The sequence below is a fragment of the Aquila chrysaetos genome, chromosome Z (genome assembly GCF_900496995.4).
Source record: "Aquila chrysaetos chrysaetos chromosome Z, bAquChr1.4, whole genome shotgun sequence".
In the NCBI taxonomy this organism is placed as follows: Eukaryota; Metazoa; Chordata; class Aves; order Accipitriformes; family Accipitridae; genus Aquila; species Aquila chrysaetos.
In genome coordinates this window covers 18,624,935-18,646,392 of record NC_044030.1, presented here as the reverse complement: position 1 = coordinate 18,646,392, position 21,458 = coordinate 18,624,935, and the positions used below count along the sequence as shown (strand labels likewise).

At 40.6% G+C, this 21,458-nt stretch overlaps 1 protein-coding gene across 3 annotated transcripts in view; it reads left to right on the top strand.

Annotated features, from left to right (window-relative positions):
• The first annotated feature begins 405 nt into the window (after positions 1–405).
• DTWD2 (DTW domain containing 2) overlaps positions 406–21,458 on the top strand; it is a 91,924-nt gene continuing 70,871 nt past the window's right edge. The window contains exon 1 of one of the 3 annotated variants that reach the window (XM_030004447.1): positions 406–639. In XM_030004447.1, the coding sequence (XP_029860307.1) occupies positions 518–639 (122 nt within the window). In that variant the 5' untranslated portion in view covers positions 406–517. Of the gene's footprint in view, positions 640–5,835; positions 5,860–21,458 lie in introns of those variants that run through there. The other 2 variants (XM_041120880.1, XM_041120882.1) reach the window with 2 other exon arrangements.

Sequence of the window (21,458 nt, the reverse complement as noted above, 5' to 3'; positions counted from 1 at the left end):
ATCCCACGCACGGTACCGCTCGGACGGGCCGAGAGGCACGGCCGAAGCTGCCATCGCGCCGAAGGAGACGCCGCGGGTGGCAGCGCCCGTCGCCGGCCCCGCGCGGTGCGGCGGGCGAGGCCGGGGCCTGGCAGGAGGCGCTAGGGCCGGCCCCGCCGCTGTGACGGGCCGGTTGCTGGCGCCGCTCTCGCCGCCTGCAGGCGCCCACACCCTTCCGGGTAAAGGCAGGGGCAGCTCCGCGCCCCCGCGGCCCCAGGCCCCGCCGGGCGCCTCAGCCGGGAGAGGCGGCGGGAGGGGCCCGAGCGGGGAGAGCCGGCCCCCAGGAGCGACGCGACGCGCGGCAACGGCGCCCCCTGCCGGCCGCGTCGCTCCCCAACGTGCCGGGTGAAAGGCTCCGCCCACTCCGATTGGATGAGGCCCCGCGAAGGGGCGGGGGCGCCTCACGTGAGCGTGGACGGCGGCCTCTCCTGCCCGCTGGCGCCCCCTGGCGGCGGCCGGCGCTTCCCGCCGCGCCGGCATGGAGGGGGGTAGTGCGCCGGCCCCGGCCCCGGCCCCGGCCGAGGAGGGCGATGGCTGCGCGGGCCTGTGGGAGCTGCCGGTGGAGCGCTGCGAGAGGCGGCCGGAGTGCGGGCGCTGCAGGTGACGCGCGGGGCAGGGCTGTGGAGAAGCCGCGGGAGCAGCGGGCCCGGTCGGCCCTCGCCTCGCCTCGCCCCGCCCCGCCCCGGTCTTCGGGAGCCTGCGCCGGGGCGGCGCGTCGTCGTCGTGGTGGCGGCGTCGTCGGTGGGCGACGGGCGGCGCAGCGCTCGGGGAAAATGGTGTTTGGTTACTTGGCGGCGGGCTGGGCGGGGGGGGGTCGGTTACTTGGCGGGGAAGGAGTAGCCCTCGCGTGCGCCTCTCCCCGAAATCTCGCCCTCGCGTGCGCCCCCCTCCCCCCCCCGGAAATCTGGCACGTATCCGTGTCCAGGGACAGGCTGCGGAAGCGCACACGCGCGCCTTGCCGAGATGTACGTCCGTCCGTAGGCAGCGGAGCTGGCCGCAGACGAGAGTTTCGGGCCCGCCGTCAGCCGTTTCACCCCAGGAAACCGCCTTCCCTGCGGCGGGGCGGGGGAGCCGCCTCGGCAGCGCTTGGCGGGGAAGATGGTGGGCAGGGGGCAGGTGGGGAGCGCTTGGGGGGACTTACAGAGGCTGGCAACGAGCTGGTGTGAAGTTGTTGGGTTGTTTTTTTCGTTTTGGTTTTTTTTTTGTTTGTTTGTTTTGTTGTTTTGTTTTTTTTTTTTGAGAAGTCTCTGGTTCTCGCCAGGCGTGTAAGTTTGGCTGTACTGGGTTAGACCCCAAGCCTCTCTTTCCAAGCACAGCCTGCATCTGTGACACCTGGACAAGGTGGAAAATGTTCCCTGGAGTCTGTGGGAGAGTGAGGTGGGGAAGAGGAGGGTGCGGTGTCCCCTAAGTGCCATGCGGTGAAGTACCAGACCTCAGTACGGCTGCTCAGTCTTTGCTGCTTTGTCAAAAGAAAACGAGAAACTAACCTTATGTGACAACTTTGCAGCTAATTTTGAAATCCATTCAAGCACTGGGGAATGGAAGAGTTAATATAACTTGATGTGAACTCGGGTATCTTTTTAAGGCAGGCAGTGACTTTTGATCTTACAGAAATAACTTGTAACCTGATTATATGTCCATGTATATACGTCCTTTTAATAGAGTGAGTTGGCAGTATGTCAGTTGTCCCTGAACTGAAAAGTTTGTGCAAAAGCACCAAAGAAAAAAATTTCCAGTACTTACATTGATTTCATCTGTTTCTGTTGATCAGTTAAACAAGTAGAAAGGCATGTAATTTTACTAACAGTGTAGTTGTAGTCTCTTTAAAGCGTCAGAGTACAGGAGCTTATTTTTGGTGAGGATCCTGTAAATAAGTCATCATAAAAAATATGTATCGTGTAATGCATAACATTTGTGTTAAGTATTAAAAAAAAAATAGTTACAGGCCAGAGTTGGTGCCCAAAGGTGAAAACTGAGCAGATGCATGACACTTCCCTTTTGCTGCTCATTTTTGCTCCAGTGAGTTTTAGCTCAGGGGACTTCTTGAGCCAGATGTCGGTTTGTGTTTGTTTAATATGCCCCAGTACATAATTTTTTTTTTTCTTCTATGAATTTCTCTAGCCCCCCCGAACCCATGTAAAGTTCTTTTATCTGTAACATCTGGCTGGCAAGAAGACACCTCAGGCCAACAAATCCCAGGGGGAAGAATTACCTTTCTGTTTATTTTGGTTGTAGCTGCTACCTTCCTCTTTTGCGCATAGTATTCAAGGTGTGAGCAAGCCAGAGATTTATACTTTGGGTAATGTGTTTCTGCTCATTCTTATAAGGACCCTTTCTCATGCTATGGCTGCTTAGTTTCCTAGTAACCTTTTGGTAAGTGACTTTGTTAAAAGTCTTTTGGAAAGCTAAAGTTGATTTATTTTTTTTTTTTTTTTTTTTACAACGACAGCACCCTTATCCCTATGTTTGTTGAATCTTTCAGAGATCTTAAAATAGTTTTGAAAAGCAAGATTTCCTTTTGCAAAAGCCATGCCAAGTCTTTTCATGTAAATCATGTGTTTTTATAAGTGTTCACTAACCATATTTTTAATTATAGTTTCAGCTTACAGTAACAGTTTCATTTGTTGCAGATTTTAATTTTTTTGAAGTTGTTTTATGTTTGCCATTTCTAGTCCTGAGGTGCCAAGGAACAGCTGAATGAGAGTTAACCTACTGTCATTCCTTACTCACCTATTTAACCTTAAGTTCTTTCAAAATGCCTGTAGGGTGCTGCTGATTATTGTTGTTTATTTAGTCAGTGTGTTTCATAACCTCTGCTCTAGTTCCTTTGATTTTGGACAGATTCTCTGCTGAGTCACCTACAAAAATGGTTTCCAGAATAGGCATCCCCCTGTTTTCTTTCATAGTAAAACCTGATGGAAAGTATTTACTCAGCTCCTCATCACCATATAGTATTAAAACAACAGCTTCCTAAAGAGCTCTAAATGAATTACACTTGCTGTGAAGAGCATGGGTACAATGAGGACAGAGACAAAGAAATGTAGGGGCAGAGAAACCAGGGAGGATAAAAAGACCACAGAGCTGCTTGCTTTTTAAGAAACAAGGAAAGTGGCAATTTTTTTGAAACTAAGTTTTGATGGAGGTTACGATGCAAGACTGAATTCTGCACTCAGTCTATTTTTGCAGTGTATCCTCTCCATCCTCTTCCTCATTCTGGTTGTCATTGAGCACAGCATTCCGTGGCATGACTTGGAGTAAAAGTGAGTAAGTCAGTGACTTAGGGTACATCGTGGGAGGGAATGTTATGAAACTTGATTATTACCCTGAATGTTATCATGATGGTGATGGTTGGGGACAGGTATCTTTAACTGAATCCCTCAATTTTCTAAACTATAGTGTAGATTTTTACTGTAAAGCACCTTAATGAATGTGATTTAAGAGTATTTGGAATCAATGTTTATCGTGGTGATGGTCTGAATTCAGTACAAAAGCACAGAAGAACGGGTTCTCTTTAGCATTATCTGGTGATTCCTCATGGGGACTGACTTAAGGTTTTGGCTTCTTTTTTGATAAGGCAAGATGTCCGATTGACAGCTTTCTAACAAATATTCAGTCAAGATGTGAAACAGAAATGTGGGAGTAAGGTAGATAAGTTTTTATTTGGATAATGTGAATGACTTGAGTGTCCTGAAGGAGCAGAATGTTTCTAAGTATTATGTATTTGAGACTTTCTATTGCCTGTGGTGGTTGTGGAGAAAATGCTAGCATTTGCAATAGCTTATGGTGGAGAGTTTGAATGAAATAATGTAATTAAATTTTACATTTTGAAGGTTTGTGTGTGTGTAAGCACTAGTTTAAAAAAAAAAAAAGATTGTGGAAAATGATCCTACTCATAGTTGGTGTTTGAGGTGGCAAATGGCTGATGCAAAGGAAGTATGTGCAGTTGACTTTATGCTGTTTTATTCTTGAGGCTACAATTCAATTGGTTGTCTGCCAAAACCAAAAGGTCAGTGGTGATAAACTTTGAATCACCAATGATTATTTGATCACTTCTTAGGCTTTCTCAGCTGACAATGTTCAACTTCCTTTCAGAAGTTAAAGACATTTAAATTGCAGAATAAGCTTAATATAGTTTCCAAGTTGCTGTTAGCATGGAAAACAAAATGAGGAGGCCCCACAATTGAAGCCATATAGGACAACAATTTGATTTTGTGGTGTGACAAGCTGAGAGCAATATACCATTTTGAAATTTTGTCCTTGTATAGGTCGGAGTTCACTCTTTTCTAGATAATTGGTGTGCTGTTAGGGAAAAAGCCTTTTGGTAGTACAAAAGCAATAAATGCACAATGACTTGTTACCGCAGATCTTGACTGTGCACGTGCAGAATTTTACTGTAGTAGGAGAACTTCTGAGGAATGTTTTCAGGAAAAACTAAGATTTTTAACTGTGAGTATTGTTTATGATCTACGCATATTGCTAGGTCTCTTGTGGGCCATCAGAAATCCCCACTGGAAACAGTCCTCTATGTTTGCAGGGCTAATTTATGTTGTAAAGCTAGGATAAAGTTAGGATAACAACCACTGGTGTTTTCTCAGGTTCTGCTATGATATATGCTGTTATATGGTATTTGTATTTCAAGGGGCAGGGGGGAGAAGAGAAGGAGTAACTTTAATCCTTTAATACAAATGCTCCCTTTGCCTATATCTAAGGTATTACAGATACTATACTTAAACTGGGTACTGTGTGAGCGCTCTTGGTAGTGTTGATAGATTGATAATGATGTGATGGCATAGTGCTGCTTCATGTTTTGAGGAAAAATTTAGTGTTCTTACGTAAGTGTCCATATTTGTTAATATTTTTTAATATTCCTGTTAAGTCATGCAAAGGCTGAAGCAGCAATGTGGTCTGTTTTCAACACAATAAATATATGCAGTTGCTTTATAGCATATTGGTATGGTATTTAAGTGTAAACATGAATTTTAAAGTTTAATTAACTATCAGAGACAGTGAAATAAACATGCATTAATTCTTTTAGCAATGCCTGCTGCAAGAAAATAGCTCCATAGCCTTTGATTTCTTTGATGTTCTTAAAAATGAACTCCAGGCATTTATTTTCAGTGCTCTAAGTTTATTGCAATTTTTCACTCCCTGAAAGTATTGATTACTTATCACTGCTTAAACAAACATTTTATGAAACTGAAACTGTGTGTTTCCTCATGGTTTGTGACTTGTAAGAGGTGACTTACTGTTCTGTAGGATATATTTTAAAAAGTTTCATGCATCTCCTGTTACGTTTGCATTGAAAAAAGGAAAAAAAAACAACCCACGTTTAGGTGACAGGCATCACTGGAGTGAAGTTTATTATTCCAGGTTCTTAAGTGGTGTATCAAAGGCAAATTTTTTCAAATGCTATTAGCACTTTCAAAGACTCCTAAATCTGAGCAATATTTTTGCTGAATTTACTCATTTTCAGTATAGTTAAATGAGTAAAGTGTGTTTACAAGTGTATCTGAGAATGTTCATGTCAAAATTACATGGATAAATAAGGTGATCCTGCAGAGTTTAGAAGGAGCTAAATTTGTGCATCATCAGGAGACAGAAAGGAAAAGGCTAAGCAGGTGAAACAAAATGAGACCCATTCACATACATGTTAAATTTGGCAGCAACTAAAAGCCAGATTGTGCCAGTTCTATGTTCCTTCATCAGGAGAGGTGGGTTCACTGTGTGACTGGAAGGACTCTTGTAGGATTTCAGGAGGGTATTGCTATATCTCATCATTTGGTATTAGTGTGTGTATGTATGGCGCTACTGTGAAGGAGGGTAAGTATCATTTAGTCTATGGGGATCTCTGTTATTTGTGGTTGGTGCAGCAGTGATAACAAGACACTAGTAATATAGGTCCTTCTCCAAATGGTGGTGGAATGGAGCAGTGTTACCATCTCATACTTTGGGGTAATTTTTTTCCACTTCAGGCATTTTCTCTTTTGCTCTCTGAAGAGGATTACCTGCTTCCTATCAGGACATAATTGTCAATGACTACTCTGAGTCCTGTAGGGTTAGGGTTCTCAGCTGTGCCTGTAAGTATGATCACACTGTCTTGTCACACTGTCTTGTCACTATTGCTTACATCACAGAATCACAGTGTCTTGGTTTCAGCTGGGATAGAGTTAATTGTTTTCCTAATAGCTAGTATAGTGCTATGTTTTGAGTTCAAATGTTGATAACACTGAAGTTTTCAGTTGTTGCTAAGTAATATTTAGACATAGTCAGGGAATTTTTCAGCTTCTCATACCCAGCCAGCAAGAAGTCTGGAGGGGCACAAGAAGTTGGGAGGGGACACAGCCAGGGCAGCTGACCCAAACTGGCCAAAGGGGTATTCCATACCATGTGATGTCATGTCTAGTATATAAACTGGGGGGAGTGGGGCTGAGGGGATCGCCACTCAGGGACTAGCTGGGCGTCGGTCGTTGGATGGTGAGCAATTGCATTGTGCATTACTTGTATATTCCAATCCTTTTATTATCCTTATAGTAATACTATTGTAATTTTACTAGTGTTATCATTATCATTATTAGTTTCTTCTTTTCCGTTCTATTAAACTTTTCTTATCTCAACCCATAAATTTTACCTTTTTTCCAATTCTCTCCCCCATCCCACTGGGTGTGGGGGGGGAGTGAGTGAGCGGCTGCGTGGTGCTTAGTTGCTGGCTGGGGTTAAACCACGACAAGGTGGAACTGTGGAAGCTTGACTCAGATAAGTTTAAACTGCTGTGATAGAGCACTGAGATGACTTAATACTACTAAATCAAAAGTATCCCCATTCAAAATAAACTAAAATTAATAGTATATATCTTTCTTGTGAGCTGCAGAAGATAATAATGTAACCACTGATGATAAAGTTATAGTAATACTCTCATTCCTGGCCATTTGACCAAAAGCTGGCAGAAAGAAGTAGTACCTTCAACAGAGGAGATGGTCTTGGTGAAGTGATAGGATAGTAATGAGACAAAGGCAATTATAGATCTGCCAGAAGAGCACAAATAGCTGGTAATAAAATTTAATTCTGACATGAGGCAAAACCCCCTAGAAATAGTAACCTTTTGTAAACATGAAACTTGCTTTCCAGTTCTTGGTGGCAGTCAAAGGTTGATTACGAAGATGCTATGTATTGTAGCTTACAAGACAGTATATCAAAAGTATCTGCAGCATCAGCATTTGCTGAGGAAGATATTTTGGTAGGTAGTATTCAGTATTTTGCAGATATGTCTAACAAAGTGTCTGTGAAGAGTGATTATGTTGAAGAAATTAAATCTTAGGTCTGCCTTTGGATTTGTGTGGAAGGACTTTGTCAGTGACACAACACCAGTTTGAAGCTGGGAAGAGGGGAGTGCCTAGCAGGGAAACACTGGGGAAAGGAATTATGTTTTTTAAAAGAGTTGTCTTTAGCTCGTGCTGTTAATAGCAAAGTGGGTAAATTGTTCTGTGTGTTGCAGTGTAGCTGAAGGAATCAGAAATTATTTATCTCTTCATGGGTTTTTGGCCTATGGAACTGAATTTTGTTTCTTGTAACTTTTTTCATTTATTACTTTTCAAAAAACATGGTGCATATGCAATTCTGTTGTACCCTTGTGTTGGCCCGGTAATTGCATAAATAGGTTTTTAAAAGTGTTGTCCAAATGTGGGGACAGAATTCCCTGAACTGGTGAATTGATGAGGCTTTTGTAAGCTAGTTTCAACCCAGATGAGCCTGATAAAATAGTTACAGGCTTTGTCACCTATAAGTTGTATTTCTTCAGAAAATATCTAGAAGTATTGGCAAAGGTTTCTCATCTCCTTACTGTGAATAAAAAGTGTTTATTCATGACATTTAGTGATTTTTACGTAGATCATTTCAAATATAATTTAACACAGAAGGGTAGAGATGTGAATGTATTTCAGTTTCTGTAAGCATCGGTATCTAGGCAGCTGAGAAGGTAAGAGAGACCTTGGTGTAAATCAGGTGTTTGACCCTGCTTTGGGGCTTTGTCAAACCTGTAGCAAATGTGAGTGGCATGAAGAAAAGCTCTGTTGCCATGACTGTATTCTTTTTGATATTTGATTTATGCATTCATAGCCATCTTGGATATCTGTATATTTGCATAGGTAGATCTGAAGCAGTACCCTTAGAAAGCTACAGGGTGAGTTAAGGGCTTGAGCAAGGAGATTCTGTTGGCCTGTCTGCCCTCAGACTTGGGAGTTGATTGTTCTTTACTGGCCAGCAGAGAATCTAGCTGCAAGACCACAGAACAAATTACTGTTGTGAGTTTGACATTTAAACACATGTGAATCAAGGGGAAAACATTCCTTAAAGGTTTTACAGCCTAATGCAGGATTATTTAACAATAAATGCTTATTTTTGCAATGCAAAAAGTTATTTTACAAACTATGGAAGTTTATTCCAGCACTAAGTGGTTATGTAGATTTTCCTGCCATTGGAGCAGCAGAGGGATTTATGCAGTAATATGTCAGCTCTTCTGAAGAGGCTAAGAAATTTTAATAGGGCTGGGGGTGTGGAATGCAAGTGTACACAAGCTGAAAGTCTCTAGCATTCAAGAATTACCTTTTTCCTTCATAGACACATACGTCTCTTGAGTTCTTGATTTATTTTCAGTAGAAGGTTCTCAAGGAGTTTTAAAGAATGTTAGGAAGGACTCTTGAAATTATATACTTAATAGTAAAATAAATGTAGAATTTACTACAGATGAAGTTGTAACTTGTTTGAAATTGGTGAACTAAGGTATACGTAATCTGTACCACATTTTAGGAAGAGAAGCTAAAGTAAGTGGAAAAATTACCAAGCATTAGTTTTGAAGTTCAGTGCCTCTTACAATCTTAACAGACTTTTATTAATGTTGCTTTAAATGATTGTAGTTCACACACTAAATTCTGTGGCTTCTATTGGTTAGTATTATAAATATGAAGCTAAACATTGGTCAGTGGGTTTCAGTTTATTTTTGTTCTGCATTTAGCAGTTACTATATGCAGAGTAGTTTCTCATGCTGTTGACTCTTTGGCCTATATTGGCAGTAATGAGTGGTGCCAGAACTGTTGATGATTTAAAAATTTTAGTGACTTGAATGTTACTTCTTTCTGCTGGTCTAAATTTCAAAGGCATTTATTCATTTTCTATTATATTGTGATCAGATTCATGAGTAGTGACCTTTTTAGGCCACTTATTTTGTGCTCGACTGACTTGGTTAGCATTCATTTTGATCAGCTGGCATTAAAATTAAAATAAAAAAAGAAAAAGGAGAAAAAAGTTTGTCAGTCTGGCCACATCCTTTTGACTATGGACAACTATAGGTTAGTAGGAGCACAACCAGAGATAACTGCAGCAGAGAATAATCTTGTTCATAAAAGCAACTCTAGTACCTTTGATCTGCTTCTTTTCTGTAATTATACCAAGTGCAACTTTGCCTCGGGGATGGTAGTGTATTGTAAGAGAAGCCAAAGATGTTTCAACATTGATCGAGCCTTCCCAATTTAATCATGAGGAATATTAAAAATACCAATGGTTCCTTTACAAGAATTGCTATTGATTTGTATAAACATAACACAAAGCAAAAACCTAAACAAAAAAATACATACTTTACTTTTCATGCTGTGATGGTTACAGAAGATGGTTAGGTGAGAGCTTCAGACTGTTATCCATATATGCAAGTAAGAGTTGGTTTAAGTGCAGCCAATTCTGTGATTTTTCTTGTAGTTTCTGAGGCTTGCATCTGAGATTGGCATGGGTGAATTTCATTTGGAATGTGGTGCTATGAAACAGAACAGTATTTCCTTTTGAGGAAAGCCAGCCCTGACATATCCCAGAGTTGTTTATGACATAAAAGTACTGTAGAGCTTGTCTGAACATCCTGTGACTGATGTGATCTTACTTCACTCAGATTCTTCTTCAGTTACCCTTTTTTTTCGTCTTTTGTTTTCCCCTCAGCCTAATTGAGTTTCATTTTTACAAAACCAAGATTTCCTGTCACTTCAGATGTACCACTCAAACTTTCCCCGCTTCTTGACTCTGTATGCCAGAATTTATTTTTGTTTCTTCCCGCCCCCCCCCCCCCCCCCCCCCCCCGACTTTCCTGAGAATGAATTATCAGGGTGATCTGACTTCTTCCACCTGTAGTTTTTTGGCTGCCTTTCATTTATGATTTTGTTTTTTTCTCCCATTTCAGTTGTGGAAGGTCGTTGTTGGAGTCTTCTTTTAGTGGCTGTATTTCATTCCACCATCTGATCTCCCATCCAGATTTATCCCTTGCAATGCACCTGTGTGTCAGTTTCTCATTTTTTAAGTCATATACTGTCTTCTGAGCACTGGATTCGGGGTTTTTTTGGCTCTTTTATAGCTTTACCAGGATCATACTTTAGCTCCACAAGCTCTGCTGAGATGTTTTTTTGTCAAGGTCTGTAATGCTTTCTGCTTGGAACAAATAATCCAACTTTGAACTCCTGGATGTGTCAGCCTAGTAGTTGCCTGTGTTGTTACTAGAAGCATAGCTTTCCTTGGGCTTCTAAGACATAGGCCTCAGCTATTTTTTTCTCCATCTTTCTACATACAATTTCTGAGTTACACCGATGATGCTTATCATTTGTGGTAAGAGTTTCTTTTTAAATTCTTGTCCTCAGTTCCTAGTTATTCAACATCTATGTTGGTATTGAAGAACTGCAAACTGTCTGTAACAGCTGGTTTTCGTTTAATCATAAGTTTGTCTTCTCATGAATGTCCAGCTGTATTGGCTTAGTCACATAAAGAAGAATGTGTCCTTGCTGTACTTCATAGTGTCCAGCAAGACAATAATTTAAACAAAACAGACAAAACGTGTCCTGGAGGCCTCATCCTATGGCTTTTCTGGCACAACAGTAATAGATAGTAGATGATTTATGTTGTAAAGTTAACTGGAATTTTTCTTACCTAATGAGTAACCAAATACTGTGGCTGATCTTTATTTCTTTCTACATATTTTTCGTAATTGTTTCTATATCAACAATCGATAATACAATTTTCTGAGTTTGTTGGGGGGGGGTGGTTGGTTTTTTTTTTTTTTCTTTTTTAAGCAGTCAATCAACTGTTTTCCAAAAGGCTAGAGATTTTAAATAAAATTGAGTGTTCATGCTCCTTAGGTTTCAGGAGGAGCACCTTAAAAGGCACACTTCTTATATGAACTGACAATATCTGCTTATACAACCTTACAATGTTTGTTATAAAATATTTTTATTTTCTTATGGTGTCATAGAATAGGCATTCTTCCCTATACTTCTGCTTAGTACCAGCACTTCAACATTTCCATTTATTTCATAAGTCCAGTTTAATGAAATTGAAAATAGGTCAATCATGCACTGGGGAGAGAATAAATGGAGGAAATTGGAATGAATGTGAAATGTTCAGGAATTATGTATTTTGATGCTCACATCAGATAGTGGAAAGAAAATGCTCCTTACCTTAAATAAAGCACCTACAGTTTGTGGGTTTATTAAGGAAGCCAAACAGTCTGGAGAAATCCACTGCCAGAAAAGTTAATCAGAGATAAGGTCAGACTGTTATGAGGGGACAGTGACTAACCATGGCTGGTTTTGTTAACAATGGATTATATTCTTAACTGCTAGAAAATTGTGAATCAAATGAGTGGTATTTTATAAAGAACGATGCTCACAAAGGGTGATTTGGGGGTTCATATGTTTTGTTACTTGTATAGGACAACAGTAGTTGTCCACTTCAGTTTTATGATGTATAGAACTTGTTTTTCCTGATAGTTCTGAATTCAGTATTACTCTTACGCAATTTGGAAATAATCCCTTTAATTTTTTTCCTCAGTGTCTATTAGGATTTGATTTAGAAAATTGATAATTTCTCTTTGTTGGACTTTTCATTGAATGGAGTTCTGAGCCTGTAAAATCGTCAGGGTTTACATGTGTTTTGCTATTTTTAATAGAAGTGTTTGTTAGTTGTACCCTCTAATAGGGAATTTCTTCATTACAATACCAAAGAGATGAGCAATTAAATCCAGATGTGCCTTTTTCTTGGAGACCTACATCTAGTTCTCCAGGAACATCTAAGTTCTTTTAAAAAACCTAATGTATGAAAAAGCAGGCAGCTAATGCAGTGCATTATGTTGATTTTAAGTGCCTTTTAGAATATGTCATTTCCAAGTAGATTAAAAAAACCCAAACATCAAGTACAACAAACTTTCTTACATATATAGCCCCTTTATGCCTTACGAAACTTGTATTGGCTTTGTGTGGCAAGGTTTTGGTAGTGGGGTGGGCTACAGGGGTGGCTTCTGTGAGAAGCTGCTGGAAGCTTCCCCTGTGTCCAACAGAGCCAATACCAGCCGGCTCTAAGACGGACCCGCCGCTGGCCAAGGCCGAGCCCATCAGCGATAGTGGTAACGCCTCTGTGATAACATTTTTAAGAAGGAAAAAAAGCTGAGACAGACGAAAACGGCAGCCGGAGAGAGGAGTGAGAACATGTAAGAGAAACAACCCTGCAGACCCCCAGGTCAGTGAAGAAGGAGGGGGAGGAGGTGCTCCAGGCGCCGGAGCAGAGATTCCCTTGCAGCCGTGGGGAAGACCATGATGAGGCAGGCTGTGCCCCTGCAGTCCATGGAGGTCCACAGTGGAGCAGATATCCACCTGCAGCCCGGGGAGGACCCCACGCCAGAGCAGGTGGGTTCCCAAAGGAGACTGTGACCCCGTGGGAACCCCACGCTGGAGCAGGCTCCTGGCAGGACCTGCAGATCTGTGGAGAGAGGAGCCCACGGAACAGGTTTTCTGGCAGGGCTTGTCACCCCATGGGGACCCACGCTGGAGCAGTGTGCTCCTGAAGGACTGCACACCGTGGAAAGGACCCATGCTGGAGCAGTTTGTGAAGAACTGCAACCCGTGGGAAGGGCCCACGTTGGAGAAGTTTGTGGAGGACTGTCTCCTGTGGGAGGGACCCCACGCTGGAGCAGGGGAAGAGTGTGATGTGTCCTGCCCCTGAGGAGGATGAAGCGGCAGAAAATAACGTGTGATGAACTGACCGTAAACCCCATCCCCATCCCCCTGTGCCACTGGGGGGGTTGGTAGAGAATCCGGGAGTGAAGTTGTGCCCGGGAAGAAGGGAGGGATGGAGGGAAGGTGTTCTGAGATTTGGTTTTATTTCTCATTACCCTACTCTGGTTGATTTGTAATAAATGGAGTTAATTTTCCCCAAGCTGAGTCTGTTTGGCCCGTGACGGTAATCATGGTGAGTGATCTCTCCTGTCCGTATCTCAACCCACAAGCTCTTTGTTATATTTTTCTCTCCCCTGTCCAGCTGAGGAGGGGGAGTGATAGAACGGCTTTGGTGGGCACCTGGCATCCAGCCACGGTCAACCCACCACAGAACTCAAGCAGAGATTCTGATGAATATGTATGTGTTTTAAACTCAAGTAGTTTCAGAGGGATCTGGACACCTAAATATCTTAGAGCTTCAGTCTCTAAAACTACTTTGGTGATGTCTTTGATGATTTATAACAGTACAGTGGATATAATCCATCAAACCCTATTAATTTAGTTACCCTTCAATATAATTCTGTTGTGAGCCACTGCTTTGGTTTCATATTCTGTTCATGTTTGCAAATATAGATTATGTAGCAGTTTGGAGAGGGGTCAAAGGAGAAATTTAGTAACGGCACTATCAGAGGACTATTGAAGTCATGTAGCACAAAAAGAAGTGGGGGTAGGGGACAGAACGAAGAATAGCATGCCCACCTACTTTGCCAAACTGGTTAATGGATTTAATAGCATCTAACCATAATGACAGGTTTTGAAATAGTGGTGGTTACATTTGTCTGAGTGGATAAGAATACTAGAGAGGTGTTTGACAATTTTCTACAGTACCCTGGTAGTCAAGGTGAGAAGATGCAGACTGGATAAATGGGGCTACAAAATGAACAAAGAGCTGGCTGGACTGTTGAGCTCAAGTGATCGACAGTTCAAAGTCTATGAGACAGCTGCTTAGGAGAGGTTTCTGTGGGGGTTTATGCTGTGTGCAAAGCTGGTGAACATGTTCCTAATGATCAGGGTGGTAGGGTGGAAGGCGTGCACAACAAGCTTGCAGGTGGCACCAACATAGAGGGAGCAGTTGCTGGACTGCAGGAGGATAGAGCTGCCATTCAGAGAGATGTTGATGAACTGTCTTGTCATTAGGAACCTCACAAAATTCAGCAAATTCAATGCCCTGTGTCCGGGGCTGAATGAGCCCTGGCAGCATTGCAGGCCTGCATACTGGCCGGCAAGGAAACCACTCTGCAGTAAAGAACTAGGGCACCAAGGTGGGCAGCAGGCTGAATGGGGGGCCAGCAGTGTGCCCTGGTGTCAGAAGAGCTCCAGTGTATCCTGGCTGTTTCAACGAGAAGGTAGCTGTGTTTCAACGTAAGAAAAAACAAATTACTCTTTGTGAGAGTGGTTAAATGCTAGAGCTGGTTGCCTGGTGAGACTCTGGAGTCTCTATCCTTGGAAATGCTCAGATCAGTCTGCTCAAGACCTTTGAAATTATTCCTGCTTTGAGTGGAAAGCTGGCCCAGATGATGTCCGGAGGTCCCTTTCAATCTGAATTATTTTATGAGTCTGTTTATAGCTTTGTACTGTTGTTCTCTGTCTGAGTTAATACCAGTGCTTCTCAGACCAGGCAGTGCTAATTTTCTCAGTGCAAAATCTTAGTGTTGTGGTCCATCTTGCTCCCGTCAATCTCTTAATGAGGTACTCAGGTGCAGTCTAAGCTTGTTTTTGTTAACTTTTGTGAGCATGCTTGCCAAATATACTACATCAGTTATAACACTAGTGTTTCCAAGTTATACAAGAAAAGTTCATCTATGCAACAGACCTCTGGCTTTCTTATGCAAAAGAAAGTATTATTTTAAGTTATTTTTCCTAAGAAATGCTGACTGCAAAGCACCTTGAGTGGTCATTAGGTACAAATCAATATGGTTCTAGAGTTTGATGTGGTGACCGCTATATTCAGCATTTAAAAGCATTTGTGCTTAATTGGTTGTATACCTTAAAAACAGCATCTTACAGTATCTCCAAAAAGCTTTAGAATAACTTAATGAACTTCATGCCTGGTTAAATAAATAAAATATTCTGTATTCAGTAAAAATCAACACATTTTAATGAACTATAATTACTGTTTACTGCTAGTAACAGTTATACTATTTAAAAATGTTATTTCATTGCATTTTACCAGAAAACTGGTTGACTGCTTTTTAGTAAGATTGATGCTAGATCAAAATCAAAGTGAGTTTGACAGAACTGCCTGCTATTCAGAAAAAGGACGCTAGAGTGTAGTGTAGCATTTATAGTACTCTTACAGCTAAGAGGTATCAGGAAGTCTTCTGAACAGAACATTGCTTGCACACTGACTTTTTTTTATATGTGTTATAATGTTGAGTTATACTGAAGTTCTCTGAATGTATAAACACAACTCCATTCTTTTGCCGTCTATGGAGAAGTGGTGAATGGTACACTAGAATACTTTAATTGAAGATTCTGTTTAATATTTAACCATTTTCTGAACTTCTGTTGTTCATCATATGAAGCTCTGTTAACTGTATTTTTTGCTTACATTCAGTTGAAGGTAAACTGCAGAGAATGGTAGATTTTCCTTTCAACAGGGGTATGTACACTTTAAAGAAGTTTTGTCTGTAGAAGGCATCCACTTTATGTCAGTGCTAAATATAGATTAGAATGGGCTTTCTGTTGTGTATTCATCTGTTTTACCAAAATAAAGTATAGCAATACTTTCATTGGCCTTTTTTTTTTGGGGGGGGGGGGCATTTGTGAAAGGAAGAAAGCTTAAATTCATAGCTCTAAGTGACAGCATATGGCATTGTTGCATGGATTGAGAGATACAAAACCTTAGCTGCTCTTTTAACTTCTGAAAGATGTGTGGGTACTAAGCGTGCTTTCATTAAAAATCAATGGCAGAATTCACTTCTTACTTCATTTGGCGTAGAACTGAGCTTTTAATTTAACTCCTCTTTCTCATCTGCTTGTTTTGAACTAGGATTCAGACTTGTTTCGCTATTAACAAATAAAGTATACATGCTGATAGGCTCTGTCTTTTAAATACTATATTAAATAAGGTAAAGTTGCATAGGTAGATTTAATTTTCAAATATTAAAAGACCTATTGCTTATGTGGAGATAGAAAAGTCCGTTTTGTTGATACTTGGTCTGTGTTTTTGGAACAAGAGAATTCTGTGGATGTAATTTTAACTTCAAATCAAAACTGAAAAACTTCATGAACTGTGACATGGAAAATCAGTGTTACAAGTTTTTATTCTTGCATAGATTCTTGCAAGGGTACCCTTAATGACAAGTTGTAATTATGCTTTTTTAATCAAGAAACCAACAATAACAAAACAATAATGCATGAGCTCTTAGGTAGTTTAACTACAAATTTGTAGACCTCATTTACACGGGTTCAGTTGCTATTTGAACCAATGAATGCAGCTGAAATACACTGTCACTAGCTCCAGCTAGCACTGTCTTAATCCCTTAGTTTCTCAAGCTGCCTTTCCCCTGGCTCACTGCAATGTTCACTATGACCCTTTATTCCACATGGGGTGCAAAAGAGCCTGTGTTTCTCCGTGCCAGGGTACCAGACTGAGAAGGAGAGGGAGAGAAGGGCTGATTAGCCACAATTTCTGAGAGTCCTCCACAGGGCGGCCCTTCGGGCAGGCATGCAAGGGGCTAGCAAGCCTACCAGACCCAAGGCTAAAGAGACAAGCCTGCCCGCTAGTCCTGGCAGGTTGGAAGAGGTCATCTGCTCTACAGAATTCCAAGCTGCATGTGTAATATATTTTTGGTCCTCTTCTGGATTATAATGAAAGCTTGGTGCCAGCAGAGAATCAGCATTGAGTTCTGTCTGGTGGTTTTTATTGCTTTGGAAGAACCCTACGGTTCTGCTGAAAACAGGCTGAGTAGAAGGCAGAAGCAAACTTCCCTTAAGCTGTGCTACTGCTTCTCTGATTTATCAGTTATGTATGTTCTTGTGTGTGGAGATACATGTGTTAGCAATGCACTGGACTGATTTGTCTTGCAAATCTGTATAAAAATGTAATAAAATTTGTGACTAATTGTGTAAATATACAATTAAGACTTATATAATTATTTGTTGCTAACCTAAACAGAAGCTGAAATACTGCTAAAAATAGTAATTGCTGGTGAGTGTATTAATGCTTGCTAAAATGCCACTCCACAATATTAAATAAAATTTCTTATTGAATGGAATTTTTTATTTTGAAGTTTGCTGAAATTGGAGTGGCTGAGGAGCAGGTGTGGGAGTGGGGTGCTGTGGGCACAGTGCAGTGGTGGTGGACAGCTGGATGCTGCCTGGTGAGGGCACCCACGCATGGCAGGAGCAGCCCAGGTTGGATTTTGGCTTAGTGGCCCTTGGTAGGGAAGTCACACAGCAGGTACTTTCTATGTTATGACCATTTTTGCTTCTCTGGACTGTTTCATAGCTTAGTGCTCTCTGCCCTGTTCCAGTCCATGCCTTTAAGATAGTTTTCAGCTTTTTATTTTCAGTTTTAGTCAAGAAAATAAGGTAATAGAAATATTTTGGGCCATGTTAGGACAGACCTTCCTAATACATGATGTCATTGCAGGTAAATAGGCAACAACTCTAATTCTAGTCAAGTAACTGCTCACGCCTTTTCTCCTTTTTCATGTATAAGCTTTTAGGCAGGGGAATAGGTCAGATTGTGTAACTGGAGTTCGTAAAATCCTGTCTACACAAAGTTCAGATTCTGTGTCTTTTCAGTTAAAATTGGTGGAGAGATATAAATTAAGGAAGTGTTAGAAATGAAAACTTCAAGAGAGTCTCTTTGACAGTCTTTATTTTTATAAGCATTTTGTATTCTTATGGTAGAAATGGCTTGGTGCAGCATTTTCAGATGTAGGCACTTCTTAACCATCTTTTAAACAAGCTGCATGTCAACTTAAATAAACCATAGCTGGACTGAACTTTATCACATAAAGCCAAAGGCACAGTTTCTCATTTTTTAATTATTATTTCAAAGGCTAAAACAATAAGAAGCATTTGGGGAAACACAACTCTTCAGTTTGAAGCAAACATTCAAACAAATGTACTTCTGTAGTGTTCAAAAAAATTACCTTCAGCCAATGATATCCACAGGCCTCATTTAACTTAGGAAGCATTAATTTAGGAACTGCGTATGCTCTTTAAAAATATACTTCTGTTTTTATTTTATGCTATTAACTGGAGTGTTCTCTGCATATATACAAATGGATGAAAAAATGGAGATGCTGATTCTGTATTGGTGGATTTTTTTTTTTTTCTTTTTCTTTCTTGAATTGGTTGGTTCCTAGTTCCCCAGGAAATTCTGAACTTTTCTACAAGAACACTTTGGTTACAGAATTTTTCTGGTTTGTCTGTTCTTGTGACAGCCTCTAAACTTCTGAGACAGATTCAGAATTATAAAGCTGGCAATCTAAAACTTCAGTTTAACTTCTTAATCTTAATGTCTCAATGGCTTGCTTTAAATGCTATTACAGCTTCACCTTCTTCAACAAATTTAAAGCTCTGCTAACTGTCTGTCATCGAGCTTGTCAGAGTGCCAGCTATTCTGCCAGACTGTAGAGCCAAGATGCATGAAAATGTCAGCAAACTCAGGCTCATTAGTTCTTGGCTTTCCTGGCCTTTCTGTAATGACTGCAGTGCTGTATATACTAGATGCTATTTTTTTATTTACTCCTATTAGTTACAGTGGAAACCACAGCCAACTTTAATTTAAACAGTTGAAATAGTTGAAAGAGTGTTCTCCTATTGATTTGTTAATTTCAGTTATTTGCAAGGAAAGCTGCCTGCCAATGTCTGCTTACATATAATAAGTTAGGAAAATATACAGGGTGGATATTTTGTTATTTTATTCTTTGTAGCTTTTCTCTCTTATAGCATTGGAAGATATTTGTGGGTTTTATTACGTTCAGATTAGCACTGTAAAGCTGCCGTGAACATTCCAGGCTAAAAAATCCCCAAACTTACTTGTTTGTCCTTTATTTATGACTTAATTGGTCAGGCAAAAAGATTATTTGCCTTGGGAAATGGTCACATGAGAACACTGCACAACTTAGAGCCTTTAGTAAAGGCAGTATGGACCTTGTCCGCATTTCTGGAATATATTGATTTTTGTCTGTATACCTTCAGCATGGAAATATGTAAAAGAACACTCCTTGAGGACAGCTTACACTTAACATATAGCATTCATACAGATGCTGTACTAACAAATCTACTAATTTTGTTGGGTAACCTATTACCTTCTATTGTAACGTCAAAGTCTAAAGGAAATGTCCAAATTAATTTAGAATACTTCTGATGTAATTGCCTGTTACTGTAGTGATATAAACTTCTCCATAAAAGCCACTTCACCCTTAAGTAGTAATTCTCTAGGTACAACTATCTCTTCAATAAATAATAATAAATAATAATAATGATAATAATAAAAATTAAAAAAAAAATCTGTTGTACTATTTACTTAGTGTTCAAAGCCACTGTGAAAAATAGGATAATGCAAAATAGAAGGGAAGTTTGGAATGACACATCAACTACCAAACACTTGAAAGTGAAGGTTTTTTTCTTTACTAGTTTTAGATATTTTTACAAAGACACATTTCCTGGAAAGAAATATATATATGTATGTTTACTTATTTGCCTAATTTTTCAAGAAACATAGTAGCTGGTATAATTTTCCAAAAGACAGGAATGTTCTCCTTAATGAGAACTCTGATCTTGTCATGAAATAAATGACTGCTTCCATCCCTTACCTCTAGAGAGTTGCCTTTTTTGTCCAGTTTTAGTCTTAAATCCAGGAAGAATAACATCTTGTAATCTATGTAAGTAAGGCTTTTCAAATGTTTTGCTACAGTTGTTCAAATCCAGACGAGTTGAGCTTTGGCTGAAAATCATTACAAATTGATAGCTGTTTGGTGCTGAAAAAGAAATGAGTTGGTAATGTAAATCCCATTTCCAGTGGTTGGGTGTCAACAACAGAAAACTCCAAGCTCAAAACCAGCACTAACACAACAGCTTCTTTAAGACTTGCACTGAGGATAGTTTTGGTGATTTTGCTTTTTGATATACATTTTGTCACTTTTTTTTTTTTTTTTTTTTTTTTTTCCAGTAAGAGCTCAGGACATAGTTCCTGAAATGTACTGGGTTACTCTGAAAGTAAATGTTAAAATGGGACCATGTATAGTCTGTGCTCTTGTTCTGACCGCTTATTTTGCTGAACTTCGTTTTCTTCTGTTGAGTGTAGGAGCTGGATATGGTCTATTGCTTCATTTCTTTTGAGATGTGTTGCTCATAAACTTGTTTGTGTTGTTGTTCAGTAACAGTAAAACATGCACTCATGGTTAGCGTGCCGATGAAGACTGAAAGATATCCGAGAGCTGCGTGCACACGGCCTCACAGGTGTATTCTTTTAAATAGTGATTTGTGCCAGTAAACTATACTCAGAACAAATGGGTCAGACCCGAGCTTCGTGTGGTGGAGAGTTGAACAGGTGAATGACAGGTGCCTGGGGATCAGCATAAACTCAGAGCAACTGTACAGTGATATTCTGTGGCTGATAGGAATAGTGGTTCTGGGATTTTTCTGAGTCAAATGGCATATCTTCATGCTTCAATAGCTCTTGATGATGGATACCTTTTTTCCTGCTGTGAATTTTTTGTTCCCATGTTCATGTGAGAAGATGTACAATGTAGCTATTCATGAAACAGATGCTAATAGGTGTTTCCTTTGAACTTACTCTGCTGGCATTGCTTGATGCCCCTGTCAATTAACTGCCTTGTTCCTTACTTGGGTTTTCTAAAGTCCATTGATTGTTTCAAATTTGCAAGAGAGTGGTAGTTTTCAAATTGATGGAGAAGTCTTGATTGAATATGATGGAAAACATAATCAGGGTTTTGGTCAGGAGGGTTGTAGCCCATATTGCTGAGAGTAGAGTGGAAAATGGAAAGAAGGACAAGGGGATGTATTTTCTCACCATAGCACGTAGGAGCAGGAGAATTGCTGAGAGCTGGTGCCAAGGGAATCTGAATGCTGGGAAATAGTGCTGTGATCTCTTAGCTGCTCAGCAGTAGTGCATGCCTTGTTTAGAGGCAGGGAGATGGCTCCATTCCTCTGTCCTCCTTTCCGAACCTCTTTCTGTACCTCTTTGATGTATCTCTGAACCCATCCCATTGCCTTCTTCCATTGCTGCATCCCCTGCCCCCTACAGTTCCAGTGGTGGAATATTAGGTTGTTTCAAAGGCAGTTTTTGTCTAAAAATATTGTATTGCTTTTTGAGTGCCTCTGTTGTATATCATGCCTCTTTATACTGTGACCAAGCATGCTGTG